Genomic DNA, 21593 nt, shown 5'->3' with positions numbered 1-21593 from the left:
AGATGAATGAAGTTTCGAAAAAAATGCTGCTGTAAGAAAGAAGTGACGCAGGAAGAACCAAGGAGAAAGGTACGGATGACTAACAACGCCGCCGGAAAGATCGACGTTCCGCGATCGAGCCCCGCAAAAACCCGGGAAACATCTACAAAGGACTTGGAACTTGAGCTTCATGACTTTGGCATTAAATCAGTGTCTATTGTCTGACAATATGTCCCTGGTGAATTAGGAACCAAATATTTCCGGCTCAACATGCATACGCTATCGCAACTCCCTCCTTTTTCTGGCCTGCACTTTATCTAGAGGGAGAACACCTCCTTCAGCTGCTTCATGGTGTCATCAGGACCGTCGACCTCGTGACCGATCGTGCGAGGGTCCGAATAGATCTCATAGTCATTGCCGCCGACGAAACACTTGTCGCCAAAGAAGTGGATGGTCTTGTAGTCCACTCCGGAGATGCCCTTCTCGGCCGCGACATGCTGCAGGCAATAGGTCTTGTCCCAGCCAGTGGGGAAGACATCGAAAGAGATCTGGCCACCAATGGAGAAGCTGTGTTTCACATGTGTCAGTGTCCTGAATCCATGGTGAATATCCTCGCTTGTCGGGCACTTACGTGAGACCCCAGTCGGGGAACTCCTTCTTCAGGGCCTCCACCATGTCTCTCCGAATGTTGTGAATCTTATCATAACTATTGCGATTGTAAGTCATTCGTGTTTGTGGAAGTGTCCGCTCCAGGGGATATAAACATACGCCTCAAATTCATCGCGCTCCTCAACGCTAGCGTTACGGCCAATGGGGCTAATATTGATCATGCCGCTGCGGAACTCGACAAAGGTACCACGCTTCTTGGGAAGCTTGATCTTGGAAATGTATCCGAGGCAGAAGTCCGCGAGCTGCTGGTACTTTTCCTCTCCAAGCCACTGGATGAAGCTGTTGCTAGAAAGAGGCTCGCCCATGCGGTAGGCAACCAGACCGTTCTCGGGGAAGCAGAAGTCGAACAGAGAGGTGACGTCGGTGTTATTGGATCCAAGTTGCTCCTGCTGCTTGACGAAGTTGGAGCCGCCGACCTGGAGGATGTTAGAAGAGACGAAAGGCAGTAGATGGGAGACGACGGACATAGCCAATTGCACACTTGTGGCGCAAGCGGGAGAGAAGCTCGAGCATCTCTGGCGTGACGGTCTGTAAGTTGAATCCACAAGTTAGCGATACTCAATGAACAGGAGATTCATTACAACCTACCCGTCTAGCCTTGGTGAGGGTCTCGTCAACATCGAACAGGCAGATGGTGTCCTTGAGAGGACGGGCCTCCAGGGCGGGGTAAACACTGGCAGCGGTAGTCATATTGGGGAGAGATCAAAGTCCAGAAAGTCGCAAAAATCGCGAAGAAAGACAGGAACAGGAGACAAATATAGACTTCCCAGACCGAGGGGGGTCCTTTTTTTGACCGCAAGCGGTGAGCAGGTGGGGTGTACGTTAGCGCGCGGTCCAGAACAGGCATGGCATGGAATGCCACCAGGACTGTTTCAAGCGAGGTCTAGTGACTCGAATGTTGGACTTGAGATCAATTGAATCGTGGCACCAATCTCGATTGCGAACTCTTATTTTCCGCCGAAGAGCGACACTTGGCGATCCGATTGTCTACTTGTCATGTTATCGATAAGGGATTGAAGCATGTGAAAACACTCTTGGCAGGTCTCTACAAGCACAGATTGGTATTTCGTAGTATTCATAGTTCTGAATTATGTATCTACATATTTCTAGCTAGAGATTACTATGTCACAAGATATGCTTGGGGATCCCAATATTCCATCCAAGCCCCTCCTATCTCACTATATCCATCCCAACGCCGGTTCAACAAGCAAAACCCCATTTCCGGCGAATTAGCGTCCCATGGTAGTTTGGAAGACCTTTGCCGCCAGCTCACTCAGGAGCCGCGTCCGATCTGGCTGTGGAAGGTCCACGAAAACCTCATAGACACTTTTGCCCTTAGCGTCGCGGACGGCACCTAGGCGATTACCCGCCACAGCGCCAGCCAGCGCACCAGGGAAATTGCCCACGATAAATCCCAGAGCGCCTCCACTAACGCCGCCAATAACGGCCCAGAATCGGGAAGTTGGGCGGGTTCGTCGGGTGCCGCCCTCGTCGTTCTCTTCGGCCAGTCCTTCTTCACGCATCATCTCCTCAAAGACCGACCCGAACTGATCGGCATCGCGCTCGCTGCGGTTCCCAAATCCAAAGCTGGACCATGGGAAACCACCGGCGCCGCCCTGAGGAACCTCATCGTCGACTTCTTCTTCAGCCTCTTCGTATGCGCGGACTTGGTCGTACTCCCGTCGTCGCGCGGGGTCTGACAAGGTGTAGTATGCGTCGTTAATCTCTTGGAACTTCGCTGTCCGCGCTGGTCGTTCAGGTGAATCGGCAGGAACTCGATCGGGGTGGGACTTTAGCGATTCCCTGTATGACGTTGGTCAGTCTGCGGTGTGTTCTCCGTACTGGCAGGCATTTTCATAAACTGACCTCTTGTATGCGGTGCGAATCTGCTGCTGGGTCGCATCACTGGACACGCCGAGGGTTTTGTCTGCAGGTCAAGTTAGGAGTCATGAATGGGCTGCGATTTGGAGGTAAGACATACAGTAGTCAGGGCTCTCTGTAAATCCTGGTTAGCTTGAGCTCACCTATGACGCTAAGATATAAGGTAACTTACTCGACATGGTGACCGCAGAAGAGAAGCAGATATGGTGACAAGTTAACTGTCAAATTGATGCGGACCCAACAACCCAAGTATAACCACGCCAGTGACGTCGTCACGCCCCTTAAGGCACCAAGGCAGGCAACATGTGTCAATACGAATACCGCGGTGGACCGGAGATATAATTATCCTTCATGTTTATTACTTATGTAATCTAGAATCCCCCTATAAATTGGCAGAATCAGGGGTAATACAAAGACAGGGCTTTTGATATCGTTGATTGGTTGCATATAAAACATTCCGACAACATGTGAGAGTATCCACCTCAGGCCCATAAAGCCGTCAGGCTACAAGGCAACAAGGCCACAAGGCACCGGCTCCCCCTCCCCGGCCCTAAAACAGTCTCACTTGTTATTTGCTACAGATTCGCTTCCCAGCCACCCATTTTGTCGTCAGGGGCGGAGCTCATTTTGAATTTCTCCCTAGTAGTCTCTAGCAAATTAATCAAGGTCGTGTTGGTTTGCCCCAGATCCTGCACCCTGCATCTTGCATCTTGCATTCCACTCCATTGCCACCTGCACAGCGAATTGTGGGTGGAGTAGATGTACGCAGCCTAGACCTCGGATTGCGCACCTCTACAGCTCCTAGCGGCTGACCTGCATTTGTCTTCTTTCTTTCTTTGGCTTGCCACAGCTGCCAGAGATTTCTCAATAGAGTTCTCCAAGGGCTGTCACAGATACCTTGTCTTTCTATTGTCTCCCATACACCCACAGCACAGTCGTTTACAATCACCGTCTACTTCAGTCAAGCCTGAACCAATTCTCCAGAAGCACGGGGGTAAAACGCTCAGGTCACTTTAACATCCGTCAAAATGGGCTGGTTCGACGGTCCCTCCAAGTCCTCGTCGCATTCGCGCTCTGGTGGTTACTACGTGCGTCGTCGCTCTCCCGTACGCAAGTCATCTGGCTATTCGACGCACCATTCGCGACACTCTGCGCCGTCCTTCTTCAACCTTGGTGCACTGGGCGGCGGTCGATCTGTGAGCGGCCGATCTAGCCCAACTAGATCAGTCTTCTCATCCTTCTCATCCTCCTCCCGACGAGCTCGGCCGCGCGAGGGCTTCGTTCAGCGCATGATCCGATCCATTAAGCGCCTCTTCCGTGACATCTATCGCTATGCCCGCCAGCACCCAATGAAAGTTTTCATGATGGTCATTGTGCCGTTGGTCACCAGTGGAGTTCTGGTCAAGTTGCTCGCCATGGTTGGGTTGCGCCTGCCCCAGGGAGTCCTTAGTGCTCTCGGAGGTGGTGCTTCGCACGGCGCGCGGAGTGGATTCGGCGAGCCCCAGGGCCCAGGCTTCTCACAGGGCATCAATGGTCTGATGAGTCTGGCCAAGATGTTTGCCTAGGCGCAATAAGCTCGAGGAGATACCCACATCGCCGCCACCTTTGTGCAGAAACAGATAAAACATTCAGCCTAATGACCGTCACGATACTCGCCGAACTCTCTTTCATGCCCGACCTTTATCTTCATCTCGTTTTTAGTCTTTTTTCTTGCCGATATACTATGTCCTGTACTGGGAGGCTCGCTCGGATTCGATATGCATTTCAATCATGAAAAGCAAGGGTTTTGTAGCGACAATTGAATTTAAGAATTTCAAAGTGAACATGAGATGAGACACGAGGAACCTGAGGGGGCGTACTTTTCTCTTTTAAACCCAAGTATCGGTGAAGTATGTGTACCCAACGGTGGATATTGCCCCGTTGGACTTCCCTACATCGGGCTAGGGGGCAGTGTGTCCAGTGCTCACTGGCAGTAGTCCTGCAGGATCACTGACGTGGCTTGAACAACTCCACAAATCGCTATATAGGACGTAACTCACCTAGGAAGGAGGCCATGTGATCAGTCAGGACCCCTTATTCTGTACTCTGTACTCTGTAATTGTTATACAGGGGAAACGACCCCGAACTCTTTTATTCTATTATAGATACTTTTGATACATCCAACATGGACAACAAACAAGCATTCATGCACATTGTGGCCATCTAAATTGCCATTGGATCGGATCAAGATCGCTGAGAACGCTTGTTGCGTTTTCTGCTCGATCCCGACTTCGAGGTAGCGGTCGCCTCGAGAACCTCGTCGACGGGCTCCACCCCTTGGTCTTCCTCTTCGGGGGCCTCCGAAGTGCCCATGACACGGCCAACGGATCTCTTGAAGCACCAGATAGGGAGCTGAAACACCATAGTGTCACGAATGGAGGGGGGTTGAATTTCGTCAACATCGAGCAGGAACTCCTGCTTCTCACCCTCCTCGTTTTCTTCTTCCAGGAAGACGTTGCCGATCGAGTCCACAATCAAGATCTTGCCATTCTCGGCAACGACACGCTTCCGCTCCCCAGTGGAGGTGACGGGCTCAGTAGGATCAGTAGGAGTGGAGGTGCCTGACGGACGCGGGCTTGGCTTAGGTCTCCGGCTTTCCTTACGGTTTTCCTTGTCCATCATCCGCTTCTGACGACGATTCATGGCAACCGCACCGCCCTCGCCCTCGGGGGCAGGAGCAGGAGCAGGAGCCGCGGCAACCGCGTTGATACCCGGGATGCCCATATCGTCCCCCCAAGCAGCCCGACGGGCCTGTCGAATGTAGCGATCGACGAACTCGCGCTGGCGCTTCCAGCCCAGAATCAGAGCACCGTAGTGGGCACCACCACCGAAGACAAGGAACAGGCCCATCAGCACGGATCCGAGACCGGGACGGAAGCGCGAGTAGTAGTATCCGGTGCCCTTCCAGAGGGGGAAGCCATTTTTCAGGAAATGGTCGTAGCGCTCACGGCCGGGGCCACGCAGGACATTGGCGACGAGGTTCAAGCGACTGGAGCGTTCGGTAGCAGCCTTGACAGCAGCATCGATCTGGCGCTTCGAGGGACCGGTGGAGACATTGACACCCTGCTTAGACTTGGCATTGGCCTTGTCCTTGGAGTAATTGGCGATGAAGGAACGCTTGACCTTGTCCGGGTGCAGAGTACGCGACTTGGTACGGTAGGCCTTGGTGATTTGCTCCTGGTTGGCATTCGGACGGATCTCAAGGAAGTCTAGCCAGAGCCGAGTCAACTGTCTGCCAGGGAAGCCAATCGCAGGTAAATAGTTATAGATTGACGTACCGTAGAAAGTCACATTGGCACCTTCAGAAAGGGCCACTTCATCCCTCAGATTGAAGATCTCGTAGTCTGGCAGAAAAGAAAAAAAAAAGAAAAGGGTGAGTAGTGTACACAGTTGCAGGGGGAGTCAACAACGAACCTTCTTTGGACCAAGCAGCGACCAGGCCCACAAAGACGAGCAGGAGGGAGAAGGAAAGGACCTTCATGATAGCAAAAGAAATGGAGCGGTCAACACCGCGACGCTTAGAGAAACAAACCAAGATGGGAATCACAATCACGAATGGAAAGCAGGCGAATGCACGGTCGAGGAGTCCACTCTGCCAAAGGGAAAAAGCGGTCGGGGCTGTGATCCACCTGCAGAACTCCCCGACGTGGCCCAATCGTGACCCTTTTATTTTTCTGTGTGAGGGGAAGTCGATTCTTTCAGGTTCTGTGATCTAGTGATGGCTGTCTGTATGTCTATATAATACGAGTAATTCCCGAAAAAGGAAGCCCTGGTTCTCAAGCCATCTCTCCCCTCCAGATCGCCATGATCGCTCCGATCCGGTGACGGACTTCCGCACGCAGTAAACAGTGGGAACATGGGTCTCTGCTATTCTTAGTCCCTGTCCAAGGCAGAGAGGCCGACGCCAATTCATCATCTTTGTTACTCATCCTTCATCGCTCAACCCAAGGCTTCTATTCTTCTGCCTATTTCACTTCTCAGGAGTGACGAGGTGTCAAATCTGGCCAGTGCTGTTTGGACTAACATCGAAAGGGGCAAAGGCCAAACTCGGGAGGAAAAAAAAGTGACTCCGTGTTCTTTCCCTCTGCACCTTCCATTTGCACCCCATTGATCAAACTTGTATCTGTCTCTTCTCTCTTCTTTCTTCGCTCTTCGCTCTTCGCTCTTCGCTCTTCTTTCTACACTTCTCAGTCCTACGCTCGCCATGGCCATCCAAATTCCAATCGACGCGATCACCTCGCGTTTCGGTGACCGCTTCAGCTCCCTCCGCAGCCAGTCGCTGAGCACCCGTTTCGCCAATCTGCGCCCCGTCTCCGAGTTTCTCGACCTCAAGCGCGTCTCCAAGCCCGCCAACTTCGGTGAGGTCCAAAGCCGCGTCAACTACAACCTGAGCCACTTCTCCAGCAACTATGCCGTCGTCTTCGTTATGCTCAGCATCTACAGCCTGTTGACCAACCCCGTCCTGCTGTTCGTCATCATTTTCGCGACCGCCAGTGTTTGGGGCATTGGTAAACTGGATGGCCGCGACCTGGACTTGGGCTTCCGCCGCTTCAACACTTCGCAGCTCTACACAGCTTTGTTGTGCATTGGCGTCCCTCTTGGTCTCTGGGCTTCGCCCTTCGCGACGGCCCTTTGGTTGATCGGCGCAACTGGTGTGACCGTCTTCGGTCATGCTGCTTTTATGGATAAGCCAATCGAGAATGCTTTTTCCGAGGAGGCGGTCTAGGTGGTCGGCCGCGAGCTCCTTATGATATGCCCCGATGGGGAAGACCACCGGGAGCACGAAAAGGGAGATACAACGGCGGAGGTGGGCAATATGAGGAACAGATGGCACGAGTGGAGGAGGTGGAGACTGACGAGGATGAGTATGGTCGGCAGCTGGTACGGAATGGCCGTGCGGCGTACTTGCGACAATTAGAATATGGAGGACGGGGGCCGCGCAGGCGGCAGGATTATGATGATTTGACCGACGATGGCGAGTCGGTAGTTGACGGGGGTGATTACGACCTTTACGATCATGAAGATAGCACGGTGGCCTACGCGGTTCAGCTGGCCATGCGAGACAAGGAGGACCAACTGGTGGACAAGGCGCTGGAGCGCATCCGTCGTGCGCAGATGCTGGGAAAGAAGAACGTCCGGCTATCTAAGCGCGAGCTGGATGCCCTGGAACGCAGGCGCCAGCAGACGGACAAACCCAGCGAGGCTCGCCGGCCTAAGCAGACTGGGAGTGCATCCAGTACTCGGCCCTCATCTCGACGCAAATCCGGGGGCCTGCCAGAGCAACCACCAGGACCACCCGCGGGGCCCTACGCCCCGTTTGCCTATGGGGCCGACGCTGGGTGGAATCTAGGTGCGGGTGCAGCTGGGCGGCCTACTAGTTCGTCCTCTGCGCATCGCCCCCGAACCCCAACCATGCAGTCACTCCGCCCACAGCAGTCCAACTCTCCGCTTCGACCGGGCTATCCTGTCTTCCCCGAACGGCTTCCTCCCAACGGCCGCCCGCAATCGATGCAGCCGATGCACCCACGACCACTGCCGGACGATCCGCAATGGGCACCGTCCTACTACAATCCCATGCAGATGAGTCCTTTCGCAGAGCAGCCCCCATACCATCCGCAGCTCCCTAGTGACCTTCGGGCCGGGCCCCAGAGTCATATGAGCTATCCCAGCGGGATGTCTCCTATCCAAGCCCAGCATCGCCAGTCTGCACCATCTGTGAGCGTACCGCAACAGCGAACCCGCCCGGTGCCGTCGGAGTCGGAGTCGGAATCCAGTGAGGAGAGCAGCGAGGAAAGTAGTGAAGAGGATGAAGTGCAGATCGTGCGGGTTGTGGAGCGTCAGGGTCCAACGGGTCTCCAGCGGCGGAAAATGTCTGGGGGCCGGCCTCGACCACGGCGCAGTCGATGAAAGGGTGAAGTGTCTCTCCGAGTGTCCCATTAATATTTGCTCTTTTCTATTGTTCTTTCGGCACGGCTCTACGCAAAAAACGGCGTTCCGGGTAGACCCATAGATGGCTCTATGCATTTGCATAAATATCAGTACATTCTGGTTATGATTCTCTTAGGATCTTCTATTCTGATTTTATATTATATTTTATATATTATATTTTTACTTTTTTTCTCCCCCGCCACACCCGGGTCCCCGATGTACAGATGTGGAAGGTGTAGATCGTGTGGCAGGACAACCAGTCACCAAGATTCTTGTGCAAATCAGAACCGAGCCGAGTTTCTTTGAGTACTGGAAACTGGAGTGTGTGGGGCACCCATTACGCACAATCCCGATCATTCGAGCATTACGTTCCAGTCGGGCCATCGTGGATCCGCTTTGAAGTTTCGTGCCTTGGCAGCAATGACGTCGCCCCATCTGGCGTCGTTTAATATGGGTTTCTGCCTTGCTTCCCCCAGCGTCTACGTCTACGACTACGACTGCGACTACGACTCCTTGAGTATCTTCTCTCCCATACCATCATCCTCCTCTTCTCACCATCCTCTTCTTTTTCTCTGCCGCCGAGTTCCCAAATTGTCAATAGTGCACATCCCTCCCATTCCGAACGATCCGAGCGCAGTCCTTTGCCCTGGATTCCACATCCGAGCGCCACCAAAGCATCTTAATCTTAATTCATTCAGCCCTTTGCCGTCGTGGAATGCTGTATAAATAAAGCATCGGTGAGTTCGCGCCTGTGCGACCGATTTCTCTCGGGTGCTTCCCATTCTCGTTCCCTCTCTCCCCTCCCCCCGGCCATCAATGAACAGGGACGTGGAAGCAATACTAACCGTGAAAATAGAGTCGCATCACTTTGATAAAAGTCTTCTATCGCACACTTTCTCGACGCAATCTCCCCTCGCGCTACATACGTTCGAACACACGTAGAAACACTACCCCGGCCAAGATGTGGGTCGTTTCATTCTGGGTCTTCCCTCTTGTATCGGCGTGTGTGTGGGTTGGTAAGAACGCCTCGGTTCCTATATCCGCAAGATCTAATCAGATGTGTTAGGCATGTTGGTTGCCATGCTCGCCGTATGGGCCAGAGAAGGCGAACCGGTCTATAGCGAGGAGGAGGATGGCCAGACCGTTGCGTATGCAGGATTCCTTTCCTTTAATGGTTCGGCAGCTCACGCGATCACAGATACATTTCCGATATTGGTGCCTCGGGCTTGAAACCGCTCTTCGTTGCGGGTAGCGTTGTGACCGTCGTGTTTTTGGATTTGGCTTTCTTGGCTGAGCGCTGGCTTCGTCACGCTGGCCAGCTTGTGCCTAACCGCGGTTGGTTCGATAAGCTGTGTGCTTGTTTCTCGATCTTCTTCGCCATTGCTGGTGCGCTTGGGTTGATTCTGCTATCCATCTTCGATACCAAGCACTACCCGAAGAGACACGATGGTTTCCTAGCTATGTTCATGTGAGTCTACCTCTTCAGAGCGAGGTCTGGTCTGTCTGAACTCCAACTAATTCAACTGCCTAGTGTTGGATACGTCATCAGTGCCATCTTGATCTGCGCCGAGTACCTTCGACTGGGTATTTTCTATCGCTCCCAGCACCGCATTCTGTTGATTAGCTTCGTCATCAAGCTCTGCTTCATCATCATCGAAGTCGGCCTCGCCATCGGTTTCGGTGTTTGCATGGGAAGCAACGACAAGAAGAAGAAGAACCCTGGCGCCATCCTCGAGTGGGTCATTGCCTTCGTCTTCACCGGATACATCCTCTCCTTTGTCGTTGACCTGCTACCCTCTGTCCGCACTCGCAACCACGTGCCCCAGGGCGAGAAGCGCAACGTGATGTCCAACGGAGATGACAGGTCTCACACCGTGTCGCTGGAGGAGCCCTTGACGTACGACTCGCAGGGACCCAACTATTACCGCGGCCAACGCACATAAACCCACACATTTCGAGTGATTGGAGTTGGGATCATTGATTTATTGAGTTATTGACGTATAGATGCGATGACCAGTCCGTGATTTTGCTGCATTTCTGGACGTTTTATATACCTGCTTTGTCTGCGTTTCTTATTTTCTATACCCTCTGGGTGTTGACATGGCGGTCGATGCCGAGATCTCTTTTCTTGTAAATTATCATTTCATTCACGATAATCAAAATCACTCTCAAAATTTTTATATCAAACTCAAACTGAATTCTAACATTAAGAAAGCCCGATGCCTGCTGTATGATTACCGTGGTCACATATCCCATGTTATGTACAAAAATGCTACCGGCATGTTGCCCCCCAGCCCAACGCCGATTTACTAGATCAATAGTTTCTGTCGTATGTGTTCTTGCATCGCCGCATCGATGCCGATCCCCGCCAAATACCCGCGCACACCACCGTATCTGTCCTGCAGATACTGGGTCGTCGTGTCCACAAACCCGGGCGGACAACGCGTGTATTCTTCACCCAAACCCAGGGCACGGATTTCGCGCATACGCTCCTCAAACTCGGGGACAAGCTCCAGCTCCGACCGGGTATAATCATCAGCAACAGCAGTCGCCGGCACAGTCTCACCCGCAAGCAAAAGCGCCATCAGAATGACCAGACCAGTCCGGTCCTTGCCCTGGGTACAATGCACGATAAGCGGATACGCCTCCTCCTTCGCAAGGAGCTCAAAGACAGCGCGAATTTCGCTAGCGCTGGCATCTAGGGTATCCTGCGCGAGTCCTGTTAAACCTCGCGGCTGCATAACCTGTTCCCCAATAAGGCGGACGGCATCAGCGCGATAACCCGTCGCAGCCCAGGCGATTACTTTTCTGTGGAATGATCAGTATCGGAAGTGCCAGTGAGCAATCAGCCAGGGCAAGCGGTGGCTTACAGATAAGTGGGCCAATCGAGTTTAGCCAGTAACGCACGTTCGAAACCCCTGCCCGTCAAGCTGATCAGGGCGCGGTGAGAATCTGGGATTTGCAGCAGATGTTCATCTGCATCCAGGGGCACGCGGGATCTCGTGAAGTCGATATCAGCGGGATCCTCGCTCGCGCCCGCGTTTTCGGCGCGGCGTTTGCGGGTCCCCATCTGGTGTTCGGTTCTGGCCGCGCGGATTAGATTGGAGGTTGGAATGGGTACGACGGGGATGGGACTCACTGAGATCGAAGATCGATCACTGTCGCGATGTGCAGTTCCTCGGCCAGTCGGCGTTTATCTCGTTCTGAGGCATCGTCAAGCTATACAGTCGATCTTGGTCAGTCTTCTGTAAGGCTTGTATGAATGGTTGCAGGCGAGGATGTATTTACCCTGGCACTGCGGAAGAGCACGCCCTCTTTCAAAATCCTGGTTTTGTTGTCAGATACCTGGCTTTTAGGGGGTAGAGGGGGGTTACATGGCATGAGCCCACGTACTGAGTACCACAGAAGTGGTTGACGGTACGACCGACATCGCGGAAGTTGATGATATTATCAAAAGGCCGATCGGCCGAGTCTAAATCGATGCTTCCCTGACGCGGCATGATGAATTAAGGAGAATACATTTGAGGTTGGCAAAAGATACAAAAGGTCCCAGAGGTTCCAGTTCCAAGTGGAGACGTGAATTGGCGGTAAACGTTGGGCAGGAAACTATCGCCCTGTTTTCTGGCCTGAGCTTTTTCCCCTTCCCCAGGATCCACCCAAGCTTAATCGATTACTCTGACACATACCTTAACGGATTTACTGGTATTGACTCCGATCCTTCCAGCCCGGCTGCAGATAGGCCCAGTCGTGGTCAAAGTTGAACCCCGTACGGTACGCTCCATACGCGACTAGCTCCACCTGACTCAGACGGGCCCCCTCCCCGTCCAACGCCCACAGACTAATCGACAGCGTGTTCTTCCCGTTGTTGATGACGCCAGGTTGGAAGGGAAACAGGGTCTGGGGCCCGATGTGCGGCAGATAGTGGCCGAACTGATACCCGTTCATAAAGATCTGCACGACAGCCGTCGTGTTGGTCGGTGCGTCGAGCTGCAGCCCAATCGGAACGTCCAAGTCTGTGTCCAGATTCAAGGTGAATGTGGTCGTATAGAATCGGCCTTCAGCACCCGTGACCCCATCCAGCGGGCTTTCCTTGCCTGCGGTCTTTGGAATCGAGTAGCCGGGTAGATGCCAGCCCATGCGCTCGCCGTAGAGACCGCCTTCATTCATGGGTCCGCGCACCGGGTCGATGTTAGCTTCGCCGCCGGCGTTGCCTTGAATGCGCCATGAGGTGAAGTTGGCTCCGAAGAGAGTAGCGCCTAGAAGCCCGCGGGGGTTCTGCGCTCCTGCGGGCGAGACGTTCGCTTCGTCGTGGCCGGTATAGTCCATGATAACCGTCAGGACATTGTCGGTGTCGCGAAGACCAGAAGTGTTGAATGTGAGCTCTGCCGTGGTTGATGTCAGGTCCGGGCCGCCTATGGCACCGCCGACATAGGCTCCGTTTAACCAGGCAGCCCAGCCGGCGGCTACACCATTCTGCGCGGTGATATTGGCCCCCGTGGCATTCTGGCCATCGAAGCGACCGCGATAGATCTTCGTCCCAGCGTGATAACCATAGTCGCCGGAGTAAAGGACCGGGAGAGTCAAAGGAGCAACGGAGTTGACCGTCGTAGACTTATTGCAGATAGTCCAACGGGAATCGTCATAGTCGGCTTGGATCTCAGGCAATGTGTCCTGAGATTTCCACGATGTCAAAGTAGGCAGTCTTATCTTAGCATCTTCTGCGCCTGGGGCTGAGCCGATCAGACTGCCATACGCAGTCTTTTTAGCTTTGATAGCTTTGCCATTCCATTTGATCTTGGTGACCTTCGAGTTGCCCGGGTAGACTCTAATGCAGAGGGTTAGCAAAGATCGCCTCGTAAAGGACCCTCTTGGTACGGGACATATACTAACTCAAGCGACGTGGTGTTCGCATTGTCTCCAATGAGACTGACGGTGTTTTTATCAATACTGGCCTCCCGAACCAGATATGGTCCAAGTGCGAGGATTTGCTCGCTGGGCAAGACATGTGGGTTGGATGTTGTAGGCACAGCGAAGAAGTTCCACGCGGTCTCCTGATCAAGAAGATATAAAAGAACGTCATTGGAGAATTTGACTACAGTCGATCCTTCTCCTTGGGTGTAGGTGTACTGCGTCCCGTTATCCGATGTAGCAGAGGTCATTTTCGAATTGCCATAGGTCTGGAATGTCAAATGAGCGGGCGGGTTCTTGAAGGCGAAGCTTCCCTTCTGTCCGATTTTCAGATAGAGCACAATGACATCTTCGTCAAGAGTGGCATATGTCAAGACTTCGGCGGATGAGTATAGCAAGCTTGAAGCTTTACCGACTTGATAATCGGTGACTATAATCTTACTCTGTCGGCCGTCCAGTTCGATGTCTGGGATAGTAATTGCACCTTATACGGGTCAGTCAGCTGTACTTTTGTGTAGGGAGTGAGTATGCATACCAGCTGTGGTATTGACATTCAATGAGAACGTAGTCACGTCGCGAGAGGGACTTGAGCTATGAGCCAAAACGTAGAATCCCGCTTGGGTGTCAGGGTTGCGGAGAGCCCAGGTATAGATACTATCGTCACTCGTGTACCCCGTGCCATTGCCTTCCATATCCGTCTGAAGAAGACCCGACGAGACGCGAGTGAACAAGCCAAGCAACTTTGTCTGCTTAAGTTTATCTCTCACCTCACGAGTTTCACGAAGAGGCGCCGCATAGTCATATGAAGTATAGACCACCGGCGCAGCACTATGGCCCCAGTTTGTCCCTCCAAAGCTCATGTACAAGCTCTGCAGAGTCACTTTTGAGCCGACATTGTTCTTGTAATAGACATCCGCAAACTCGGGCGACTGCTCAGCTGCACATTGATCATAGAAATATCCACCCCATGGCTGGAACCATCCACCCTCAAACTCAGCCAGATACTCAGGCTGAGTGTATGAGTAGTTCTGGAACCACTGGTAGTAGGTTCGAACGAGGTTGAATCCGGAGTCTGGATTGGTACACGACAGACCACCGGGATAAGAATCCAGGCCGTAGACATTGACAGCACCGCCGACATCTTCATAGTCTGTCGACCAGCTCATCGAGCGCATGCCCTTTTCATTGTGAGTACTAGGCACAACCACCCCGGCCTCGCTGAAAGCAGCTGCAATTTGCTCCATGTACTCCACAAGGGTATTGGTGGCCGAATGCACTGTTTCCTGTAGCTCATTCTCATGCTGATTCAAGATGACGGGTCCGCCGTTTGTAATTTGATTAGCGGCAATAATCTTGCCGATGTTCAAAATCCAGGGAAGCCATCGCTCGTAGTAAGACTCTGCACTGGTCCGCGTTTCGCCCATCTGGCCATTGGAGGCCCACAAGGCGAAGCCACCAGCAGAGGTCTCGGCGTTGTCATAGGGGCCCGCACGAGCAATCACGTAAAGACCAGCTTGTTTGGCATAGTTGAAGACTCGTTGGACATCATGCGCGCCAGTCTCGAAATCGAACGTACCTTCCGAGGCGGAGTGGAAGCTCCAGAAGAAGTATACTAAGAGAAAATCAGCAACAACCTAAATACCTAGATTGAGGCTATCACCTACTCGAGACCGCATTAAACCCATTGGCGCGTAACTTCTGAAACACATCAAGCCATAACTCAGGAACAGGAAGTCGCTGGTAATGAAATTCACCGGAGAAGACATAGACCCGCTCGCCTTTGACTGAAAGGCTGTATTTATCCCAGGTCACCTCAGTTGAATTACCATCGCTTGTCGCGGAGACAAAGCAATGCGACAAGCATCCCAGTAAAAGGGAGATATATGCGAGAAAGCGCATGGTGCCTATCGGAGTCGAACTGGTTTCGACCAGCTCCGGAGTCTATCCTCTCTGGTATAAATCTACATCTTGAATCTCGGGCCTCGCATTAGCAAGGCCCGGTGCTAACCTGGGATTGGTGGATGTTTTCACGATCACCGTTGACGTATCGGGCAATTCTCCAGGGTGATGCGGGGGCGGATATTGAGGTCGTATTTGGGGGGTTCCTGGCGTTATTCCAAAGCACAAACATTAATGTCCGATGCAGGGGAAGCGCTAATTCGGCCATAATTCCCATTTGTCTGGCTGAATATCTCTTCATTTGGGTTGGGTACTTTTCTATTAGGTAGACTGGTATTGGGTAATATTTCCGAGTACGCACTAGAAACATAGGGAGCTAAACCGGAGCCTCCTAACCTGTAGGAAAAGTCCAGTGAAGGCTTCTAACTAACTGTGACGCTTTCCTCTCCCTGGTATATGCACCTGTTATTGAGATCATTCCGTCGCCTCACGGAATGTTCAAGGTAGCATGCATCCGACTAGTGGAGCGTGGAGGAATTGCACTAAATCCAATATCACAAACAATGACCGCGATCAGAAAAGCCTGCCATCATTAGCCAAAAGCTTCCTCTCATCTAACTGGGTCAAACTTACTAGAGACATATCAAAATCCTCGGCCACCCTGACCTCCATCTCTAATCTCGGGGGTAACAACCCTCCACTCGAATTATAAAGTCTCGTCGGCACAGATCTGTTCCTCTCCATGCTCTCACGTATATCCACAACTTTAATCCCAGCCACCCTGACTTCATATACCCGGTAAACAGGCGAGACGCGCTGCACAACGAGATGCACCATCCTATCATCTTCATTCTTAGTATCCCTCGCGACAGAATTTCGAAAATGCACCTCAAAGTGATTATGCATCAGGCCCTTGAACCGAATATCAACCAAGTCCACCTCCTTGCACCCGGGCAGTCTTACCCGCCACGGCGCTTTATGCCTCCAGCCTAGCGACCAGACCTTCTGAATCTCGAATAAAGGCAGACCCGAGGAATCACGGAACTCGCGCGTAGATTTAGCGCTGTATTCCATGCCCGTTGCCGTAAATAGTGTAGTGTCGTCGCTATCATATCGGATGCAGTACTCGTTTGGTGAGCGGGGATCGTATTTGGGCTTTATCCAGAGGAGTCTTTCAAACTCGGTTATATGTTCTGGTCGAATGCCCATAGAATATGGCGGGGTTTGAACGGACTTATTTCCCATGCATCCTTTGGCGGTCATTTTTGCGGGGATGGTTGGGGTTGAATTCGGATGGGTTAGAAGATGTGGGCATGATACGTTGCGGGGGCGGGCCCCCCAAAGCAAAACTTTGGAAATGGCCGGCGTGAGTGGCGACGCAGGCGAACTATACGAGCTATGAACCTTGGGAAGCTATGTAGAAAATCAAGATCTGGGTCAACCACTTATTTCAATAAATTTTGATAACTTGATATTCAAACAGATTCGTCGTGTATGTACAAATTAGTCGTAACGCGCCCATGATATCAGTAACCTTTTCAAGGCGCCGTTCAAATCATCAATAAATCCACAGAAAGCCAGAAACGCCAACCCTAAAGTATACTCCGTACTATCTTATAAATGACAAGTAGATGAAAATCACAGATCCTCGGAGAACCTCGACTCTCGTCCTGTAGCACTGGCATTGTCCCCGAGAGCAGGCGGGACGGGAAGACCCTGCTCGATGGCACTATTTCGCAAGTTCTGGATGCCGGGATCGGTATCCTTGGATTCGGGAATAGCTCCAGATGTGTTTCGAGAATGCGAGCTGACGCCGTTTGTCTTGGAATCTTGATTAGAGCGGCCCACAGTCTTCATAAAGCTACTCCGCAGACGCTGTCTTTTGCTGCTGGAACTGTGTTCGACTTGCCCACTTGAAGCTGAGTCGTAAGTTGACATTTTGCTCACTTCAGCGCCACTGTTTGACCTCTGATCGAACTCGTCGCTGGTGACGGGGTGTGAGCTTAGCGCCGCACTGCGAGACCCGCTTTGCTCTCTCAGGGTAGCTCCGCCCGAAAAGCCAATCTCGCTGTCGGTATTGAAATCTGGCCCGGGCTGGTGGGGATACACGGGGACCGGTCCGCTAGAGCGGCGAACCAATCGGTCGCGGAACCACGTCTTCAGCTTTGAGTCTGCTCGAGGACTTATGATAGGCTGCACGGTATGCATAGGAGACACGCCGCCAACGGCAGCAGCATCCCGTGGTTCGGGATGGTATCTCAGCGTACCGGTGGTTTCGTCCAATGAGACAGGATCATTGACCAATTTCACAGGGGCTGCAACGGGGCCAGCGGCAAAAACAGTTGCCGCACCAGGCGTTTCGGGCTCCTCGACGGATTCTGGGGCAGCGGCCTCTTCCCCGGACAGCCTTGAGGATCCCAGTGGCGCCTGAGCTTCCGTAGCGGAGGCATCCTTGGCGGCGGCATCTTCGGGAACGGAAGCCACAGTCTCCACAGGAGGAATAGTCTCTCCAGGTGGAGAAATATTTCTAATCTCCCTGGTAGAAGCATCCTCCTCAGCACGGGCAGATTCTATCGTAGGCGCAACTTCTGGGGCATTTGAAGCCTCCGGAGTCGGAGTAATCTCCACTGCAGGGACAGTCTCTGCAGTAGTGGCGGCTCCTGTGACGGCGGCGGCTCCTGTAGCAACAGCAGGCCCTTCAGCGGCTTGTGAGTCCTCGCCTGTGGGCAACGCAGTGGCCTCTTTGTCGGCTGTTTCTTTCTCTGCCTCCGTCTTCTCGTCAGGCACTCGTCTGCTCTTGCGCCTCAACAACTGGAAGAAATTAATTCCCTTCGATTCACGCTTGCTGGAATCTGTTTCAGATATTAGCCTTGTCTCTCTTTTTCACATCTGCGATACTGACCTTTCTTTTGCTTTGTTGCAGCCCTCATATCGGCCTCGCGCTCCTCCTCAATGGCGGCTTGTCTTTCCTGCTCCTCTGCATCCAGTCGTTCCTCCAGCTCGTGGGCCCGTTGCTGTTCAGCTTGGTCTGTAATCCCATCAAAAGTGGGCTGGAGACGTGAGCGAGCGACAGCCTCCACATCGGCCATGTCCATATACTGGTTGCCGCCGATATTCACACGCTCCACAGTTGCGTTCGCATTCGCATTGACACTGCTCGCCTCCGAGGTTTCGGCTTCTCTGCGAACGCGAGCCTCGGCGGCATCGTCCCACTCCTTCTGTCTGGATGGAGGGGCGCGACCACTATCGGCCCACAGCTTCATGTCCATATCCTGCATAGTCTGATCGACATTGCGCCGTGCTGCTTCCATGAGAAAATCGCGGTCATGCTGTCTTTTCTCATCTACTCGATTGACTCTTGATCGCAGGCTTGTCATCTGATGACGAATGTGCCTTGACTGTTCGGCATCGGTCTGTGTCGCATCTGCGTCACTGGAAGCTCTCTTTCGGCGAGTGGTCAAGCGCGATCGCTGTGGCTGAGGTGCAGTTCCGTAGTAGGCTTGCATCTCTGCCTGCTCGTTTCTCAAACGTGCCAGTTTCTCGGAAGCGCGCTTCTGCGCGGCCTCTTGCAAAGTTAATGCATTTCGGCCGGTAGTGCCAACTGTTCCACTGACGGTATTTCGGGATCGAGCCATGGCCTGACCGTGACCTTTCTGGGCTGCAGAGAGCGCAGGGTCGACGTTTGTGGCTCCCTTGGATTCGGTGGGGCTGACATCGTACATATCCCTTGCCATAACGAGTGCCGCAGCGTGGAGTGAGTTTCTTCGGTTACGCTCCTGGACGTCGGTAGCATTAGGAGGGGACGAGGTATAGAGCTTGGCATTTTGGTTGGCGGCATGCGTAATTCGGCTGGCCTCCATCGCATCGTCGAGGTGGTTAAGTGGCTGCGCTTCTTCCTCACTTGAGATATGGCGGGATGCTCCAGCCGCAGTGCGAGCATAACGGGGCTCAGACGTAATCACTGGCTCACTAGCAACCGCATCAGCTTTCTTACGTGTCGCGTAAGCCCCAGTGGCCGCTTTAAGCGCCTTCGATTGCCGTTCCTTCTCTCGCGCACGATTTTGCTCGACTTCGATTTCTTTCTCTCGGGCGGCCTGTGTCGATCTCTGCTCGCGCACGGCGAGAATTGCGGCGCCAAGTCCCTCTGCGCTGTAGCCTGTGCTAGGCTGAGGGAACTCGGGCGGAGAGAAGTCTTTTACGCAAAGGGCGGCCTTTTCGGCCTCAGTATATCGTCCGGGGCGCCATACTTCGATGGGCTTATGGTTGGCATGGGCGAGAGCGGATGCAGCTGAGGCATGGCTAAGATTCGGGACGATCACTCGTTGATCTGGCACGAGAAGCATCGCGAATTAGTACGAGGGGATCTAGCCCCGCGGGCAAGGGCGCACTCACTCGAGTTAAGTGAATCGGGCGCAGGCTTATCACGAACGGACGCCTTGCGTCGAGGTTGCACGGCATATAGCGCAGCAGTGGCAGCTGTTTCAGGCACAAGGGAAAGTCAGCGATCAATGCGCTCGCATGATGGGGTTCGCATAGTGGATCGGCGATCAGTTCCTTACCGTCATCAGCGAGACGAGCGGACCTAGGCCCCGAGGGCATCTCAGCAGTAGCCATGGTGGAGAAACTTCGCGAGAAGAGAAATCTGCATTCCTTCACGATCCCAAGGAAATTGGGGGGAGGGACGCAGTCAAATGGGAGAGTGGATGGGATGGAAGGCCGGAAGCTTCTTTGAACACCGTGACGTCGTCGGCTGCCACGGATGATCGATGATCGGCCAAAGCTCAGAAAGTGGGTAAAAGAGTGGAGGTGGGAGAAAGCCCATTGCATCATCGCGCCCGAGTCAAATCGAGCGATGAATCAATGAGAGCCGCTGCCCTTGCGGGGAGCTACCCTATTTCCGCTTTCGATACCCGCGACCTCTTCGAGTGACGTGGGGACTTTTTCGATTTGTTCCATTTTTTCGACTTGCTTCCTGTGCAAGGTTACACCCGGGATGCCGGTAAATCGAGATGCTCATCTGGATCTGAGTCTCCGTACCTAGTGATGATTGTCATGACTTTACTTTCGCCCTGTATCGAGGTGCCTAGCCCCTGGCCCTACTCTAGGTCTTCTTCCTTGGGTACCTATGTAATAGCCATCTAGCCATCACACACGAAGTGGGCAGGTCCTACTACCTTGCATCATGTGTGACACACTCTAAGCCGGTCATGGTTCTTCCCCCTTCTCATGATCTGCTGACGATCGGACAACTGCTCCGCGGGAAACCCCACCATAGCTATTCTTTGGTTCACCAGCGCTACAGATAGATTTCATAAGGAGATGTGGCAGTGGCCACTATGAGAAAGGTCTCCAGAAAAGATGAATCTTGGCATGATAATCGAGCTTGAAAGAAATCATTCCACGCCATAGCCCCATGACAGCCCCCAAACCCGCTATGAGGTACATCTAGGCCAAACCAAGGTACCCGGCAGAAATGTGATGTGTCAGATATATCCATGGATATTTTCCATGCGAACTCCTCCACGTTCAGGCGCACGTTTCCTGACATGGACGATTGTTGCCTGTCCAGAAACTCTGTCAGGATCGGCACCGCAATTTTCAGCCCAGCCCAGCCCAGCCCATGCCAAGCATCATCCAAAAAGAAGACTCCACCTAAGAAACTCTTGCTCCTGGCGTCTAATTTTCAAGGTGCATAAGCCTTATGCGTATGTGAAGCTACTCAACCTCTGATAGATTATGTACCGGCCAAGTCCAATGTGAATCAGCCCACGATTGTAACAGAATCCGAGACAGAATAGGCACATGAATGCTTTTACAGGGTGTTTCTGCGCACAGAGTGTGAACATTGCTGCATGCATGCCTTGGTCTTTTATCTGGCTATCCAAGTTTCCCCTTGCAGCGCTATGCCCCGCGGCAATCGGCCATCTGAGTTGAATGGAAGGCATCGACTCGCCTCGTGTGGGATAATTGGCCATGGTGACGATCTTGTCAGAGGCGGTCGGGTCGTTGGAATTGTCAACTAGGAGATGGCTAGGTTCCATCTCAAGTACAGGAAATATATATCCGAGCTATGTATCATCCAGATCAACGAAACTATCGAATCAAGGATCTCCAGCTCGAACATATACTTGAACCGTACCGTCTGAAGCATGCTGTCATGTGGCATATGTAAGAAGTTATTTGGCGATGTCTTCAGTAACGTTTCTCAATAACACAATCACCCAATACACCAAGAGCCGAACATCTTCCATAGCAATGGAGAAACCCATCCCCAATTTGGAATAGAGAAT

At 52.8% G+C, this 21593-nt stretch overlaps 10 protein-coding genes across 10 annotated transcripts; 4 read left to right on the top strand and 6 right to left on the bottom strand.

Moving 5' to 3' along the window:
* Window positions 1-296: 296 nt before the first annotated feature.
* On the bottom strand, window positions 297-1338 carry sec53 (phosphomannomutase SEC53; the record flags this gene model as incomplete). Its single annotated transcript, XM_056886812.1, has 5 exons — window positions 297-546; window positions 611-685; window positions 748-1064; window positions 1114-1176; window positions 1237-1338. 5 exons carry the CDS (start codon window positions 1336-1338, stop codon window positions 297-299), a joined length of 807 nt encoding a protein of 268 aa, XP_056740461.1.
* Window positions 1339-1877: 539 nt separating this feature from the next.
* On the bottom strand, window positions 1878-2708 carry N7443_006755 (putative DnaJ chaperone (Caj1); the record flags this gene model as incomplete). Its single annotated transcript, XM_056886811.1, has 4 exons — window positions 1878-2451; window positions 2515-2575; window positions 2630-2644; window positions 2702-2708. 4 exons carry the CDS (start codon window positions 2706-2708, stop codon window positions 1878-1880), a joined length of 657 nt encoding a protein of 218 aa, XP_056740460.1.
* Window positions 2709-3557: 849 nt separating this feature from the next.
* Window positions 3558-4094, top strand: N7443_006754 (uncharacterized protein; the record flags this gene model as incomplete). The annotated part of the gene is made up of 1 exon (XM_056886810.1): window positions 3558-4094. The coding sequence occupies one exon, from the start codon at window positions 3558-3560 to the stop codon at window positions 4092-4094; it is 537 nt and encodes a 178-aa protein (XP_056740459.1).
* Window positions 4095-4752: 658 nt separating this feature from the next.
* On the bottom strand, window positions 4753-6049 carry N7443_006753 (uncharacterized protein; the record flags this gene model as incomplete). The annotated part of the gene is made up of 2 exons (XM_056886809.1): window positions 4753-5912; window positions 5983-6049. The coding sequence occupies 2 exons, from the start codon at window positions 6047-6049 to the stop codon at window positions 4753-4755; spliced, it is 1227 nt and encodes a 408-aa protein (XP_056740458.1).
* Window positions 6050-6772: 723 nt separating this feature from the next.
* Window positions 6773-7294, top strand: N7443_006752 (putative COPII vesicles protein Yip3; the record flags this gene model as incomplete). Its single annotated transcript, XM_056886808.1, has 1 exon — window positions 6773-7294. One exon carries the CDS (start codon window positions 6773-6775, stop codon window positions 7292-7294), a length of 522 nt encoding a protein of 173 aa, XP_056740457.1.
* Window positions 7295-7320: 26 nt separating this feature from the next.
* N7443_006751 (uncharacterized protein) lies at window positions 7321-8475 on the top strand (the record flags this gene model as incomplete). The annotated part of the gene is made up of 1 exon (XM_056886807.1): window positions 7321-8475. The coding sequence occupies one exon, from the start codon at window positions 7321-7323 to the stop codon at window positions 8473-8475; it is 1155 nt and encodes a 384-aa protein (XP_056740456.1).
* A 982-nt stretch (window positions 8476-9457) lies between these two features.
* N7443_006750 (Frag1/DRAM/Sfk1 family protein) lies at window positions 9458-10439 on the top strand (the record flags this gene model as incomplete). Its single annotated transcript, XM_056886806.1, has 4 exons — window positions 9458-9512; window positions 9563-9644; window positions 9695-9964; window positions 10028-10439. The coding sequence occupies 4 exons, from the start codon at window positions 9458-9460 to the stop codon at window positions 10437-10439; spliced, it is 819 nt and encodes a 272-aa protein (XP_056740455.1).
* A 366-nt stretch (window positions 10440-10805) lies between these two features.
* N7443_006749 (tyrosine-protein phosphatase) lies at window positions 10806-11996 on the bottom strand (the record flags this gene model as incomplete). Its single annotated transcript, XM_056886805.1, has 5 exons — window positions 10806-11304; window positions 11367-11579; window positions 11636-11715; window positions 11785-11821; window positions 11890-11996. The coding sequence occupies 5 exons, from the start codon at window positions 11994-11996 to the stop codon at window positions 10806-10808; spliced, it is 936 nt and encodes a 311-aa protein (XP_056740454.1).
* Window positions 11997-12192: 196 nt separating this feature from the next.
* On the bottom strand, window positions 12193-15303 carry N7443_006748 (glycoside hydrolase family 35 protein; the record flags this gene model as incomplete). Its single annotated transcript, XM_056886804.1, has 4 exons — window positions 12193-13321; window positions 13387-13888; window positions 13940-15016; window positions 15069-15303. 4 exons carry the CDS (start codon window positions 15301-15303, stop codon window positions 12193-12195), a joined length of 2943 nt encoding a protein of 980 aa, XP_056740453.1.
* A 1638-nt stretch (window positions 15304-16941) lies between these two features.
* On the bottom strand, window positions 16942-19917 carry N7443_006747 (uncharacterized protein; the record flags this gene model as incomplete). Its single annotated transcript, XM_056886803.1, has 4 exons — window positions 16942-18155; window positions 18206-19630; window positions 19696-19779; window positions 19863-19917. The coding sequence occupies 4 exons, from the start codon at window positions 19915-19917 to the stop codon at window positions 16942-16944; spliced, it is 2778 nt and encodes a 925-aa protein (XP_056740452.1).
* Between the last annotated feature and the right edge of the window lie 1676 nt (window positions 19918-21593).

The sequence above is a fragment of the Penicillium atrosanguineum genome (assembly GCF_028827265.1).
Source record: "Penicillium atrosanguineum strain IBT 20685 chromosome Unknown utg000005l_segment0_segment0, whole genome shotgun sequence".
Taxonomy (NCBI): domain Eukaryota; kingdom Fungi; phylum Ascomycota; class Eurotiomycetes; order Eurotiales; family Aspergillaceae; genus Penicillium; species Penicillium atrosanguineum.
Note: the sequence above shows the minus strand (reverse complement) of the source record. Positions and strands in the feature narration are given on the sequence as shown.